Source organism: Alosa sapidissima, chromosome 12 (genome assembly GCF_018492685.1).
Source record: "Alosa sapidissima isolate fAloSap1 chromosome 12, fAloSap1.pri, whole genome shotgun sequence".
Lineage (NCBI taxonomy): Eukaryota > Metazoa > Chordata > Actinopteri > Clupeiformes > Clupeidae > Alosa > Alosa sapidissima.
The window spans coordinates 17206968-17222743 of record NC_055968.1 but is presented as its reverse complement, the minus strand read 5'-3'; the positions used below and the strand labels follow the sequence as shown (position 1 = coordinate 17222743).

The 15776-nt window shown below is 43.5% G+C and overlaps 3 protein-coding genes across 6 annotated transcripts in view; 1 reads left to right on the top strand and 2 right to left on the bottom strand.

Moving 5' to 3' along the window:
- The window catches only part of shc2 (SHC (Src homology 2 domain containing) transforming protein 2), a 31340-nt gene extending 23150 nt beyond the window's left edge, over nucleotides 1-8190 (bottom strand). For 2 of the 4 annotated variants that reach the window (XR_006021042.1, XM_042056416.1), the window contains exons 1-3: nucleotides 8045-8190; nucleotides 7339-7498; nucleotides 3670-5483 (exon numbers count right to left, since the gene is read on the bottom strand). Coding sequence is in view for 3 of the 4 variants with exons in the window: in XM_042056416.1 (XP_041912350.1) it covers nucleotides 3670-4446 (777 nt within the window). In the remaining variant the exon portion in view is untranslated. The remainder of the gene's footprint in view (nucleotides 1-3669; nucleotides 5484-7338; nucleotides 7499-8044) is intronic. The other 2 variants (XM_042056418.1, XM_042056417.1) reach the window with 2 other exon arrangements.
- Nucleotides 8191-9595: 1405 nt separating this feature from the next.
- On the top strand, nucleotides 9596-11488 carry cks2 (CDC28 protein kinase regulatory subunit 2). Its single transcript, XM_042057974.1, has 3 exons — nucleotides 9596-9785; nucleotides 10329-10456; nucleotides 10917-11488. Exons 1-3 carry the CDS (start codon nucleotides 9727-9729, stop codon nucleotides 10958-10960), a joined length of 231 nt encoding a protein of 76 aa, XP_041913908.1. The 5' UTR covers nucleotides 9596-9726; the 3' UTR covers nucleotides 10961-11488.
- Nucleotides 11489-11630: 142 nt separating this feature from the next.
- odf3l2b (outer dense fiber of sperm tails 3-like 2b) lies at nucleotides 11631-15504 on the bottom strand. The gene is made up of 4 exons (XM_042057973.1): nucleotides 15196-15504; nucleotides 14315-14425; nucleotides 13774-13887; nucleotides 11631-12303 (listed from the first exon to the last, which is right to left on the bottom strand). Exons 1-4 carry the CDS (start codon nucleotides 15242-15244, stop codon nucleotides 11816-11818), a joined length of 762 nt encoding a protein of 253 aa, XP_041913907.1. The 5' UTR covers nucleotides 15245-15504; the 3' UTR covers nucleotides 11631-11815.
- Between the last annotated feature and the right edge of the window lie 272 nt (nucleotides 15505-15776).

Below are 15776 nucleotides of genomic sequence, written 5' to 3'. Positions count from 1 at the left end.
GCTCTAACACCTCCCAAAAACACGCTTCAGCTTCAACACACATTTGAGTAACTCTCCGACTCCCTTATCTCCCTTGACGAGTCCTCCACACCGCCTACTCCTCACATTCCTCTCTATTCGGGCACATTCTCTGGTTACTGGTGGGGCTCCTACATGAGGAGTGGCAACACATCTGTCCTCAGCACCTCCAGGGTGCTCCTCATCTGTCCTCAGCACCTCCAGGCTGCTCCTCATCAGTTCTCAGCACCTCCAGGGTGCTCCTCATCTGTCCTCAGCACCTCCAGGCTGCTCCTCTCTGAGCGGCTGTGCTATTAGTCAAGCCTGGCCTCTCCTCCTCAAACAGGCCAAACGAGCCTTTTAACCAGATCAGGAGACAGGGAAATGTTCCATCTGCAAGATGGCCTACCCATGCTTGGTCTCTCTCTCTCTCTCTCTCTCTCTCTCTCTCTCTCTCTCTCAAAGCCTTCATTGTCATAGTGTCTCCTGAATGATAAATTACTGCTCCACAACACTGATTGCCCTCTCTCCCTCTCTCTCTCTTTTTTTCTCTCATTCCCACCATCTCTCCCTGCCTTTCAGTTTCTGCTGCCCTGGGGGCATGCACTTTAATTGTTTCTTCCTGAGATCTGGAAGGGAAAACATCTTTCCAAGAAACGTTACAAAATGTAGAAAAGTGAGTTATGTGTGAGCATGTGTGTGTGTGTGTGTGTGTGTGTGTGTGTGTGTGTGTGTGTGTGTGTGTGTGTGTGTGTGGCAGTTTGGACTCCAAGTTTCAATTCAGTTGCTTGCTATCTGAGATCAGGCAAAAAGAAGGATGTCGAATTAGCAAACTTATCTGACCTAACTATCTGCTCTCTCACACACACACACACACACACACACACACACACACACACACACACACACACACACACACATACACACACACACACACACACACACACGCACATACAAACCAAACTCAAAAATATCATCTTGCATTTGCTTTACTCTCTCTAAGCGTATGCAACAACGTTTAGTAATCAAACACCTAACTCAGTCAAACTCAAAGTGACTAACATGACATTTATCGCTGGTAAACTTGCACACACACACACAAAACACACACACACACACACACACACACACACACACACACACACACACACACACACTAAAAATATCATCTTGCATTTGTTTACTTTAAATGTACGCCCGTAGTAATATGTGTTAGAGGATGCAAATTTGGAACACCCACATCTTTTCACAATCATCATCATATTCACACCTCCTCTGCTAAAAACAACAAGGAACCAAACTAGAGGATCAAGTCACAGCCTTCGTCAACAGCCAACCACTGACATATGGATCAAAAAGGGAAACATCTTTCCAGGAAACCTTACAAAATGTAGAAAAGTGTATTTTGGGTGAGCGTGTGTGACTGTGTGTGTGTGTGTGGCTGTTTTTCAGTTGCTTGCTATTTGAGATCAGGCGATGTGAATGTCGAATAAGCAAACTGATCTGACCTATCTATCTGCTCACACGCACACACACACACACACATACACACACACACACACACACTAAAAAATATCATCTTGCATTTGCTTTACTCTCTCTAAGCACGTATGCAACAACATTTAGTAATCAAACTCTAGAAACCTAACTCAGCCAAACTCAAAGTGACTAACTTTTTATCGCTGGTACACAAACACACACACACACACACACACACACACACACATATACAGTGTATACAAATGCACTAATGCCCAGACACACATCCACCTCATCTTTTCACAATCGCATATGCACATATGCACACCTCCTCTGAAACAAAAGAACCAAGGAACCAAACTAGAGGATGAAGACACAGTTTTCGTCAGCAGCCAACCACTGAGAGAGCCCTCAGACATATGGCTCTGTTCTGGGATACTGTAAACAACCATAATACATTCCGCAACAATATTCTCATGGGCTACTAAATGACCTCCCACTGGTTATTTTTTAACTCACAGACGGAACCTCGCACTTACCATCAACATGCATTTTTGCTGGAAGAAATATCAAGTATACTATAGTACATAACACATGTGTATGGTTTACACATGTGTAAAGCAACCTTTGGCAAAGCTAATTGCTAATGCTACATCGATGAATAAGATAAATAATATAAAGTATAAATAATAATAAAATGGAAATTAATGTATGTCATTGCCCAGTGTAAAGGGGATTTCTGGAGCACTGTGGGCAGTTGCCATGGCTGTGGCCAGTGGTCTGTTGTTGATGCTAGTGTGGCTGAAGCCTCTTGTCTGCCTCTTGCTTCCTGTTGGTCTTGCGCACTCTACTCAGCCTGCTTCCTCCACGGCACATGTGATACTAATGACGGTGATTACATTTAATTGAATATGGGCCTGAATGGTGCCCATATAATGCGGTTAGGAAGCGTGCTTCTTCGGCTCAAACTAGGGGTTGCACAGGGAAGCATGAGGCAGTGTGTGTGTGTGTGTGTGTGTGTGTGTGTGTGTGTGTGTGTGTGTGTATGTGTGCGTGCGTGCGTGGTAGGGGGCTGCAGGGGTGGGGTGATTTGTTGAGGGAGATCATTGACATTGACGTCAAGCAGTCTGCCACATCTGTTAACCCTTTATAGTCCATAAACACACAGCAGACGTTTCAGCATCAAGTGCAACTAAGAATAATGTTGACTGCTGCTGCATGTACAGTAGACTCACAGTCAATCCCAAGCACTAGTACACAGGATACAGTACTTCATGTACTGATCTGTGGCCATGCTGGTGTCATGTTTTTCACTTAAGACCAAACAATGATAACAATATGTTAATGTATAATTGTATAGCTATTATTCAAAATAAGCATTGCATAAGCATGCATACACATTTAGCCTTGAGCATTATAATAATCATTGTACATTCACGGTAAACCAAACACACATTAATTAGACTATACGCCAGCATATACAGTCACTAAAAGCATGTTGAATGTTGGTTGGTATTTGACAAACAGCAGGCTTCTATAGATTCTAGCCTGAGCTCTGGGTGTTACTGTCGGTGCATGAGGGACGTGGAGGGCGCATTGTTATTCAGCTGTGTTTACGTCTCCACGCCCCATGGACTGCGAGCTGGCACAATCTGCTCGCCATACAATAGCAATCTATCAGGCCGTATGAATTATGCATTCTTGCACTTTACTAAGACACAGCATGCTTGCTGGAACCCACAAGAAATGTCCAGGGGCAGTACTCGGAAGGAGGCACTTAACACACTTATTGCTCCGTAAATGCCGCCATTGTCTGAATGCAGAATCCCGGACGCAGGCTAAAATGCAAGGGAAAATGTTTTGCCTAAGTGGCTTAAGAGAGAACAGCATGGCTCAGTGTTTAATGCTGGGTGTGCGACCATGCCCTGTTTCTGATATGAAGGTCCTGCCCAATTAAAGAGCACTCTCTGCAACGCGGCATGGCCCAGCGAAGATAAACAATCTAAGATAAGGCTTCCCTTCTTCCCTTATTCCATTCCTCTGACCATCTCTCCTCTTTCATCCTGAACTGCCCACAAACAAATCTGACAAATCCTTAATCCAACAATAAGATCATCTGCAATTTGTGTGAACGCAATGAAAACAAACACAGAGATGTGTGTGTGTGTGTGTGTGTTTGTGTGTGTGACTCACCCTAACAATGTAGGTAGCCCCCGTGCTGGTGATCTTCTTGTCGGGGTGCAACCACCCCTGAGACGGCTTGTGAAGGAAGCCGCCCTTCTGCTCCTCCCCGCCCAGCCACATACCCTCCAGCCTGGCCCGTCGGCTCATCCCGCTCCTGGATCCGCTGGGGGCCCCTGGGCTCCCCGAGGCCTCTGCGCCCACGCTGGAAGCCCTGGAGCTGGGGCTGCCGGAGGATGCCCTGTGTCTGCCCAGGGCCTGGAGGGAACAAGGGGTGACACAGACAGGGTCACAGGAGTTCAAGACGGCGGCCAGGCTCGCCACCGGGCCGCTGATGCCCGAGGCGACTCCGCCACCCCCGGCGCCCCTGCTTCCCCCTCCTCCACCCGATTCCGAGACGCCGTCCCGGGCCGCGGCCCCCCTGCCTGAGTCCTTGCTGCCGCCCGAACTGGAGCTGGAGCTGGAGGGGCTGCGGCTGAGCAGCGAGTTGGAGAACTTCCACTGGGGCATCTTTGGGATGAGCATGCAGAAGGTGGTGACGCCATCCTGCTCCCCGTCCAGGCAGGGCGAGTCGGCCAGCGCCGGGGCCGAGGAAGAGGAGGAGGAAGAGGCAGCTGCGGCTGCCTCGCGAGCGCGGTCCAGGGGGGGCAGCGAGAGCCCGGCGGGGCCGGGGGACGGGACGACCGGAGTGGCCACCACTTTGCCACTCATGGCGATGCTCTGCATGAGGTCGTCGGAGGAGGTCACCGAGTCGTTGCGGAAGCGGCCATACTTTGGCTTATGTAGCATGCCCAGAGGAGCGGAGCGCTGCGGGGAGACAGACAGAGGGGAGCGCTCGCGGAGGAAAAAACAGAGGGAGGAGGAGGAGGAGGGAGGGGAGAGAAAGGGAGGGAAAGGGGGAGGGAGGGGGAGGAGAGGTGTAATGGGAAGGCGTGAAAGCACAAGGAAAAAAGGAAAAATATCTCCTGCAGAAAAAAAGGCAGTCTTCCCTGGAAGAGGGCTCCTTATCTCTCTGCTGAAAGAGTGCTGTCCGGTCCTCGCCCCACTGCTCCGCACTCACTCTCTCTTCCACCCTCTCCGCTCCGTCTCTGCTCTCTGACAGCTGGACCACTCTCTTGGTTTGGCTCAATCGTTTGCTTGCCCACTCCCTCCCTCTTTCCCTCCCTCCCTCCTTCTCTCTCTCTCCCTCCCTCCCTGCCTCCTGGCTTCCCTTTCTCACTGATGTCATTCTGATGTTGCTGCTGTATCAGCCCAGCACAGCTCAGCTGCCCGCCGAGAGCATTAGTGAGCTCACATACACACAGATACACTCACACTCGCATCACATCAGGAAACAGTACCTCAGACATCACCACGTACAATTACCCACAAAGATAACCACAAAATACCAAATACGCAAATGTGTATCTCTCAATATACACCTGTGGTGCACTGTATTAGTTACATACCATACTTACACATTATAATATTATATAATATATCATACTATACTTACACATTATACTATTATATAATATATCATATTGTCACCTTCCTGAAATAATGGCATGAGTCAATTTTTGACAATTTCTTTTTTTTTTGCCTAAATTATCATTATTTACTTTTTGGTTAACTTTTTTGTGTTTTATTTTAGGAAGGTGACGAAATTATAGAATTATTTATTGCAATAATTGTAATATAGTAGATTGTAGTAGTAAGTCATCTGCACCTAGCCAGCCATGCATTTATGAAAATGAACACAAATAAGAGACGTCACATTTGCACTTATGCAAGACAACTTTACCTGAAATGTTCTGTCAAAGAAGGAGTTCCATGATTCTGGGGCACTGCGTGAGAGACAGAGAGTGCTCTCCATGGTCACGGTGTCCGCTGTCTAATGATTGCTATGCGGAAAACATCTTCTCTACATGTGTTTGACATGTTGCGAAATATAACCACTTCCAGTGTCCTATAACGTCAGCAAACTCCCAATAACGCACACGGCAAACTTGTGCACTGCATATCACAAACAAACAGGAAGCACTAGAGACGCCTCCTTTCTGTATCACAGAGTGGGTGTTGGGCCTTCACGTGCACAGGGTGTGCTATTTACAGACTGCACAAACATCAAACCTCAGTAACTTTCCTAAAAAACAACGCTCAATTTCCACTCCAAACAGATAAACATCATACTGAACAGGCAACTGAGCTATGTCTGCTTTTTTGATTTCATAATGTTAGTGTACATGCTGTACATATATTGATAATCAAATCCAACCATTATCACAGTTAGTATAATTGTATATTATACAATATTGTATAATATTATAATTTCCTTTAAGTATAATATAATTTATAAATGTATAATTTCCTTTTGTGACTAAGCTTGAAATGGATATCAGATGTTGTAGATCTAGAGCATTTACATTGGCAGCAATAAGCTCGTCTCAGAGAGGGTGAATGTGGCTCTCTTTATGTGTGGGTGTGGGCAATCTCGTCCTCAGTAATTATCTAAGGACAGTGCCATGAGGAGCTTCACTGAAATGACAGCACTACTTAGGGAGAATTAAATCCAGCAGCGTAAAAAGCACTGCCTGCTGCCTCTGGGCTAACATCCCCCCAACCACACACACACACACACACACACACACACACACACACACACACACACACACACACACACACACAGTTCCCATGAGAGACATCCACTATCTGCAGGAAGTCAGGCTGGGGGGGTGCAGGAGGAGTAGGGCAGTGGACACCCCCCAACACACACACACACACACACACACACACACACTAACCCCCTTCACTTCTCTCTATCCCTCACACAGTAGAAACAGCTCATTTTTATTAGACAGCTCAAACTGGGTTAAGTAAGGATTTGCAGGTCACACCTTTTCTAGAGATCTGGAACACAGTATCTCTCTACTGCACAGCAAAATGTCATTTCAGATGGGATGTTGAAACTCGGAATTGGACACATGACACAAGCTGTCTGGCAGACTTGTCTCTTCTGTACAGGGCAGAGGTTTTTTTTTTTTTTAAATACAAGTCAGGATAAAAACAGGTAGCCTCAGTGTCCATTTTGTCACACATTTTCTGAACATGACAGAGTATTTCAATTAATATGTTATAGTGAGAAAAGAAACAGAAAAAAATGGTGACAGTCAAGTCAAATTTGCATCAGGGCATCTTATGGTGGATAATTTGCTGTATGAAGTGGGTCACATTGGCTAAAATTGGATGATGGGTCAAAATTAACTTAGTGACATTCTTCAGTAAACCAGACTGTGAAGTAGAGGACACACGCCAACTATATTTCCTTGACATCCACTATCTGATAATCTTGGGTCATTTACAGTTCAGCATGTTACTTTTAACTCTGAAGTAAATATCATGCCAACAACAACACATTCAGTTAATAGTACAAGATATATTATAAAATATGATATATATATATATATATTTTATACAGTATGTGAGATTCTACAAGCTTATTGCCTTCAAGTACAACTAATACTCAGCTATTTTTCACCAGAAAACTTAAAACCAAAGCTTGCTTTTCAGTTGAGACCAGGATTGTTTTTGTGTTTGTGTGCAATACAAGAAAAAAACAGGATGGAAACATCACATATTCAGTAGATTTCAGTAGATTTTTTCGAAAACAGCAGTTAAGAAACAGAGAGCATAAAAACTTACCTAAGTTAAAGAAAGCTGCTAAGGCTGCGATGAGAGGCGACATTCAAGTCTCAATATCAGATGGAATTTGACGAGGCGCGTGATATGGGCTGCCACAAGTTGCATCATCAACAGTCATTCATTCAAGTGAGTCATGGACTGGGAGAGTTTACATGGTCTGCTGAAGAAAGGGTTACAGGTTAGGGCGACCAACACGCCTTATACATACATGTAAATACGCACACACACACACGCACACACATCCAAATACATGCAACCAATAACACATTTTTTAAATATATTTTGCTTCTCTCTCACACACACACACATCTCCAACACAACAGAGAAGCCTCACCGATGAGCTCATAAGTCACTGATAACTGATGTTTGTCCATATTTGCTGTGTATTTGCTACTAAGTATATTAAGCCTGTCCCCAGTACAATATGCTACAGTATAAAATTACTCTAATATAATTGCAGTAATGTGTAGGAAAATGTACAATAATAAACATTATTCTTTCACTGAACATATTTCATATTCATTTTTACTGAACAGTTTTGCTGAACACATTCCTTATCCATATTTGTCTATTATTTTGTGTGCAGAAATTTTGTCTTACATTTGTACCCTGTCTGTAAAATCTCATGTTACAATTTTTTTTCTGGTGTGTGATGAATATTCATGCGAGGAAAAAGAAGTCGTTTTGGAGTTGCTCAGTCACTCACCTGTTTCTTTCCAATGCATTAAGCCCACAGGGTCTGACCAAAATAACAAGCCATCTCCATGAAGCCTAGGCTCTTAAGGATTCTTTGTTGAGCCAACCAATGCCATTACAGCGAGGAAACACAAGTTAGAGTACTCTGTGCACGTCCTCGTCACTCATTTACAGGGAGCTCGGTCAATGGGCCTTGTTTTGACAAGTTCCCTCCGGTCAAATACCCCTTTGTTGGCAAATACAGACATAAGACATTTGATTTGTATCAATACCAATGTCTAAAGAATGTCTAAATTTACTGGACGGAAAGAAGGAAGGAAGGAAGGAAGGTTTTTATTTGTGTGTCAAATAAACATTATTTTCGCCAAAAAACTTGATAGGATTGCGCACTGTTTCTAAAATGTTTTTGCAATTTATGAGGCCTAGCTATTTAATGCCAATTTAAAGGTCACCAATGAACACAGGAACAGATGCGGTCACATGTGTACTTCAGGTGAAATGTCAAACAAAGCCACACAAAAAAACAGACAAATCTAAATCAGTTGCACAATCAAGGACAACAGAGTAGGCCTACACAAGTCAGCCAATAACACATACATGTATGCTACTTCTACATGAATAATAATAATAATACATGTATTTAAAGCGCCTTTCATGACACCCAAGGTCACTTCACAAACATTAAAATTAACTATAAAATTATAGTCATCTCATAAAATGAAAAATAAAAATAAAAGTAAAAAATAAATAAAAGTAAAAAATCAGTCAGTCAGTCCATCTTGAAGAGATGGGTTTTAAGTCTGTTTTTAAAGTCAGTAATTGAGTCACAGTGTCTGATGTAGTCTGGCAGTGAATTCCACAGCTTGGGGGCGATGTAGCTGAAAGCCCTCTCTCCTAGGGTGCTGAGGTTCACACTAGGGACATGCAGTAGGCCTGCTGAGGAGGATCTCAGTGAGCGGGCAAGGGTGTAAACTTCCAATACTGTATGGTTAGCCCCTAACATATTCATATAGCTTTCTAAATGTATCCATAATCTTGCATTTGGTATGTCTATGGAATAGACCTCTCTGGATTTAACTTAGCTAATTAATAATTTTGTCTGAAATGTTTTTCAAAACCAAGATAAACAGACAGACATGCTAGATGGCTAGGTAGATAGATAGATAGATAATTTATTCATAGCGTAGCCTCGGCCACCTATACTTTTGACAGAATAAATAACTGAAAAACACCTGAGCAATTACTCGACCTAATTACTGTAGGCTAGCCTACTGGATCTTGCTATTTGAATAAAATAATGCATAAGAATATGCAGTAGTAGCCTACCGCATATCACAATAACCTGGCAAAAATGCTAAATCAATTAATCCAAAACAGCTTTCTTTAACAGAAAAACAATATGCATTTTGATGTGTCTACCCAGAGCCATATACATATATATATAAGGCTCTGTGTCTACCTATTCCTTGACCCCTGATCTGTCATGAGAAAAGTCTACGTTATTCGAGTGGGCGGTGCTCTTTGCACGAAGCCCGACCAATCCGGGTGCAGAGAGGGACCGTTTGAGTTTAAATCTTGTACCAGGAAATATCCAGATGTCAAATTGCGCCTAGTTCTAGTGCAAGAATTGGGAGTTGAGAAGGACAACGTTTTGTTCTCGCTTTTAAGGCACTATTGCTTTGTGATAAAACCATGTCGAAAAATCAGATATATTACTCTGACAAGTACATAGATGAGGAATTTGAGTACAGGTAAGTGAATGCGAGCTAGTAGCCTAACGTTACGTTAACGTTAATTTAATTTGGAAGAAGCGCTAACAGCAACGTTGCTACGTGCAAGCTAACTTAACGTTACGTCAACTAGAAATTCAAATATGTTGTAAGTTACTGTGTTTAATTCTTTGGTTATTTATTGAAAAGTTAGCGTTCCCAGTTGTAGTTAAGGGCACATAACAAAAGTAGCATTAAGCTAATGGCAATGTTGTATTGTAACGTTAGTTTCATAGCAGAGCACTAGCAAAACAGCTAGCTGCTAACGTTAACGTTATCAGACATCAACATTAACGTTAGTGGTGATAACAGCTTGATTAACGTTAGCCAAGTTAACGTTAACTTACTCGGGTTTTCAGACAACTAATTAGCGTTAATGTCATGCACACATGCTAATTGTTTATTCGCCATAAGTTATCCATAACGTTACATATCAGTAATGTTTGTATCAGTAATTCAGTAAATCAGTAAGATAACTCTTTTCCGATACGTCCACCGATAATAAAGAATCATTATGATACACAGGCATGTTATGCTCCCGAAGCAACTGTCCAAGTTGGTGCCGCAGTCTCACCTGATGACTGAGGAGGAGTGGAGGGGTTTAGGAGTGCAGCAGAGCCAAGGCTGGGTCCACTACATGATTCACAAACCAGGTATGTCGACCAGTTAACTGCTATGGTCAGTGCAAGTCCGAGGTCTGTTGGAAAATTTAGTTGCTAATCGCCAGCCATGTATTTGTCAAACATTTTTTGTGTAACGTTTCACTTACTGGCCAGTTGCGCTGTGGTGCCATTACGTTAGCATAACTGTTTAGGTTTTTCTTCGGGAAAAGAAGTGTGTTTGCATTTATGGGTATTGAGGTTTGAACTTATTGTGCACTCTAGAACTTGCTTTACTCATCTGAACTTTAACCTAAAATTGTATATCTCTGTAGTACACCTCGTACATTTCTGGATGGCTACACTCAACAGACTTTTTATGATTAAAAGGGTTCATGTGTCTTCAGTTGAATGGTGTGTGTGTGTGGCAAGCACATTATGATATTTCTGGAACCTTCTAACCTTTTTCTTTGGACTGGCCAAGTGACATTTATCTTAAATGTTTTCTCTCAAGAACCGCACATACTGCTCTTCCGAAGACCCCTCCCTAAGGAATGAGAAGGCCACCGGAAGGAAACCGCTCCAGTGGAATGCACTGTCTCAGATGGGAACAAATTGTGCTAAATTCTCTGCTTGTGTTTTGGTTTGTACATAAGAGGCCTTCTGCAGATCTTTGGTATTAACGTCCCCCCTCAGACCTTTGGATGTGTATTAGAGGCCACCAGCGGAGAGCTGGGTGAAGTGTGCAGCCCTAAGGCTGGTGGACAGAGGCTGTGTGTTATAGATCAAGCCACAAAGAGCTCTGGGAAATCGAGGAAAGATGGTGTTTCTTTTTGTGCGATAGATTGAGTGATCTCAGTTATAAGCTAAGCTGCTATGTTGTCACTAAACTGAAGTGTTGGCAGCACAACCTGGAAGTTCAGTGGATTAGTAATTTGTCTGGAAATGAGTTAGAAGGTCTGAAATTGTACTTGGTCTTTCTTTGTCTTTACATTCTTTATGTTATGTATTATAGTAGACCAGTGACTTTCCTGCTGTCCTTTGACTTTGTTGATACCATGGCAACAAAATAAATATTTTTCTGTAGATTATGTGTTTGTGTTCATTATGGTAGATCGTTTATGCATTGTGAAATGCCCAAAACTTACTGGGATCAGAGAACATTTAATGCTACCTGTCTAAAGGGAAATTTACTCACAAGTGCAATTCGTTGCCAAAACTTTCCGTCATCTTTAATCAGTAATGTATAATGGAAGCGGCAGAACCTTCAATAACAAAAATGTCACATGCACTACTTTACACTCAGTTCCTGATGATGCTGTGAGAGTCTCTGTCACTATTCCTGTTTTCAACTTTACTGCACCATGCCAATGTGTCAAGTTCACTTTCACTATCAAACATCTGGAAGTGATGTCAGTCCAACACATCCACCACCAAAGGAGTGATGAACTCTGAGTGGCGAATGCCCAGAGAGAAGGCCGGTGCTCGGGGCTTGTGTGCCGTCACCTTCTCTGGGTTGTGGCTGCCAGGGCCAGGCTTCAGTGTGGTGTCGGTGGGGAGGCCGCTGCGGCCCAGCATGGAGAAGGCTGGCTGCCTGGGCAGGTAAATGCTGGGGTCTGTGCTGTTGTACCTGCCAGGGCCAGGTGTCTTCGACAGGTCCTCAGAAAACCCGCCAGATCGGCAGCGGCCAGAGATGGTGAAGCTGGCGCTAGCAGGCTTGGTGGGCACGTGGGCACCCATGACGGCTGGCAGCGTGTACCTGTTTGGGGCCGGGACCGTGTCGAGGGAGCGGTAGATTGTACGTGCCCCTATTGTGTATGAAGGGGTCTTGCGCTTGGTGCTGCTGGGAAGGGCTTTCTCTGGACTGTATGCTCCTGGCCCTGGAGTCTGGAAAACTTCCACTGGAGAGAGTTGTTTGAGGTCAATTTTTTGTCACTTATTACAAACATTTTCACACATTTTCAGTTGTTTAAAAGTAGTTATAAATGCTGGAAGACTTCATTTTTGTTGCATACACTGCAAAAAAGTAAAATCTTAAGATGAGAATCTTAAATCAAGGCTTGCTTGTTTTTTTGTGTTCCCTTGTTTCAAGCTTTGCCCGTTGAAATTTCTGTTCTGTAATTTAACTTAGTTTACGTATTATTTCCAACAAAACAGGAGCCAACATTGCCAACAGAACATTGAAGTTTCAGCCGACAAGAATTAAGATTTCACTGTTTTGTAGTGTAGAGAACCCCTTAAAATGATTCTGGATACCAATACAAATGACAGCCTGGTTTATTTCAGTGGGGCAGTGCTGCATGCTGTGTGAAACCCGGGGGTCAAAATGTGGAGGGTTGGTTTCAGCCAGTTAACATCCCAATGAGACGCCAGCTTTAAAAATGGTGTCTAACTTGCCCATTTATGCCCTTTATTTACACAAACAAGGCATCCATTTAGATTGGTGGTTGAGCTGACAATTGGGCGGCAGCCTACTGTTTAGCGCTTCGGACTTGTAACCGGAGGGTTGCCGGTTCGAACCTCGACCAGTAGGCACGGCTGAAGTGCCCTTGTGCAAGGCACCTAACCCCTCACTGCTCCCCGAGCGCCGCTGTTGTTGCAGGCAGCTCACTGCGCCGGGATTAGTGTGTGCTTCACCTCACCTGTGTGTTCACTGTGTGCTGAATGTGTTTCACCAATTCAAAGATTGGGATAAATGCAGAGACCAAATTTCCCTCACGGGATCAAAAGAGTATATATACTTATACTTACACTTACTGCTGGGAGGATCAGCCAATCAACATGGACTACATTGTCTGATTGTCTGAAAACTCTCAGTTAGAATACCTCCAAGTATGAAACATGGCTTGTAACCTGCTGATGACAAGGTATTTAAGGATAACAGATGTCGCTGATGGTTAACTGTAAGATTTTGAGGGGGGCTCTCAGCTCTTACTCTGGGTGCAGTTCAGTTATAAACAGATGGTTTTGTGTGTCTTTGTTAGCACTGTCACATACAGCTGTCAGCCTATGGGTTTGGGATCTGCTTGCTTAGTGCCATAAGCTGAAGTGACAGTCTATTTAAACCGACTTCAGATAGCCAACAGCACTGCTGTCAAACCAGATTATTCAAATATTCCCTTTACAGACTCTCATATTGTCAACATTATAGGTTACTTCATATTTTTTTTATATGAACCTGTTGTATTTTCAGAACACCTGATATGACCTCTGATTTAAGATCATATGATGGTATTTCATGACACAATGGTGGAAAGAACAACACGTTAAATGTGTAGTTTTTGAAGGAATGTGGCATTCTAGAGTTTACATCTAGTCTTAAGAGTCACACAGAGTAAAGTGAGATTGCTTAAAATAGCAGTTAGTCTCACCAGTCTTTCTCATCCTACCCAGCATGGAATATGCAGGGGTGCCATCTCTCCCAAAGCGAGTGATCTTTGCGTCAACAAAATACTGAGGCCCAGGGCTGGAGTCTATGCTGTAGACTGTCAAAGCAAAACATAATTACAGCAAAACAATAATGTATATAATATGAATATATACAGCCCGAACATACATGCCAGAAACCCACATTAACACTGCAACTTGGATGGTTGAAGTCTCCCTCTAGTGGTCTTAATGCAACATCACATCTTTTATGGCATATGCCGTCATATTAATTTTGCAAATGTATAAGACATGAAAAAAAACTATGATGGCATGTCTTAGAAAGAGTCAAAATAGAATAGTTGGTTACTATCTGAAAATGAGGCAGTAGCTATATGGCCTGTTAGACTCCCTCTGCAGATGCAATTTCACATGTTGCACACATCTATACAAATGAAGAACTAGCTGGAGAAAAACCTGTCTGGATCAGCCAGTAGTTATGACCCAATCAGTAGATGGCCCCATTGAGGACGATTTATCACTCACGGTTGTCACTCATCCTGCTGTGGAAAGTAAACGCTGGGCTCGTTGGCTTTGTGAAGTCATGACGCATGAAGCCAATGGTGGGAGGGAGGGCATAGCGGGCAGGTCCTGGACCTAATAAGGACATTTTAACACCTCTCATCCCAAGTCATGGTTTCCTTTGCAGGTTTTATTCTTTGCAGGACACAAAGACACACATTTCTTTTGACATGATGTTTTCTTTGTCAATTGGAGAAAATTTGCCACACAAGCTGCACTTTGAGTACAGGGTAGACAGAATACAAAGGAGTATGTGTGTATGTGTGCATGTATGTGTGTGTGTGTGCTTACATCTGCAACCAAGGGTGAGGATGTGTGTGTATGGGGGGTGTTTTTCACCATGTGCTTGCAGCTCATCAGGAATGTGGGTCAATGAAGCAACTGACTTTCTCTCGGCACAGAGAGGCTATGCCTTTGTGTGTACACAGTTATACTGCCTGGGGAATGTTATGACATCAGCATACAAGAAGTGTCTGTTCCAAAGCTACCGAGAACATTCTTTCACACCAGCAGACGCATGTTCCAGCAAGTCTGAAAGCATGCAACCTCTTCCCCTCTCACTCCCTCTCTCCATCTCTCTCTCTTTTTCAGTGATGACATGCCTTCTTCTTGGATTCACTTTCTTTTCATTTTTCACCCTGATTTATAACATTGACCTTCTCAAAAGATTATCAGAAGAAGAAAAAAAAAGAATGTCAACCATGTTGAGCATCGCAAAGACCATTTGCCAAAGGAAACAGGATGACATTTTTCATTCAAGAAAACAAAACATTTTAGCATTAAATCAATGGGTGCAGATGATAAGAAAGCCCAACTCTATTCTGACCGTATTTGGAGATGCTTACCTTTTTCTCTCCCAGCTATGATGGGTCGTTTCTTTGTAGTTTCGGCCATGCTCAACCCCTGTGCCCGTATGGAGATGGTGACTGTAATCCAGGGTGTGTAAGGACACGCTCTGTTCACCCCTATTTCCAAAACCCAACAACAAACTCCAGTGATGACTGGTGGAGATCAAATAAGCTCTACTGCCACATGTTGTTCAAAAGACATCCAAACCCACTTGTGAATTAGCTGCTTTATGTTCAAATGCCTCCTGTCGAATGATAGCCCTGAAAAGGAGTCCAATGGTGAGGCAGGTTATAGATGACCTAACAGGTACCACAATGGTGTCTGTTCCAGAGAGGAGTCCTCCAGACTGACTGCGTTGGTCTGGTCAGCCTCTGGTCCATCTGAGGGTCTCTCGTAGTCATACTCTCGTCATCTGAGTGATGAGATGACCCCTGGTCAACATCTATAGACTCGGAGGCTGAATCCACACGGTCATGTTTGCTGTTTTGGTTTGCTTTAGGGATTAGTGGATGTTGAGGAACTTGAGAGGATCTTGAGATGCCAGCCCAGGACCCTTTTAACCTCCACAATAGGCACT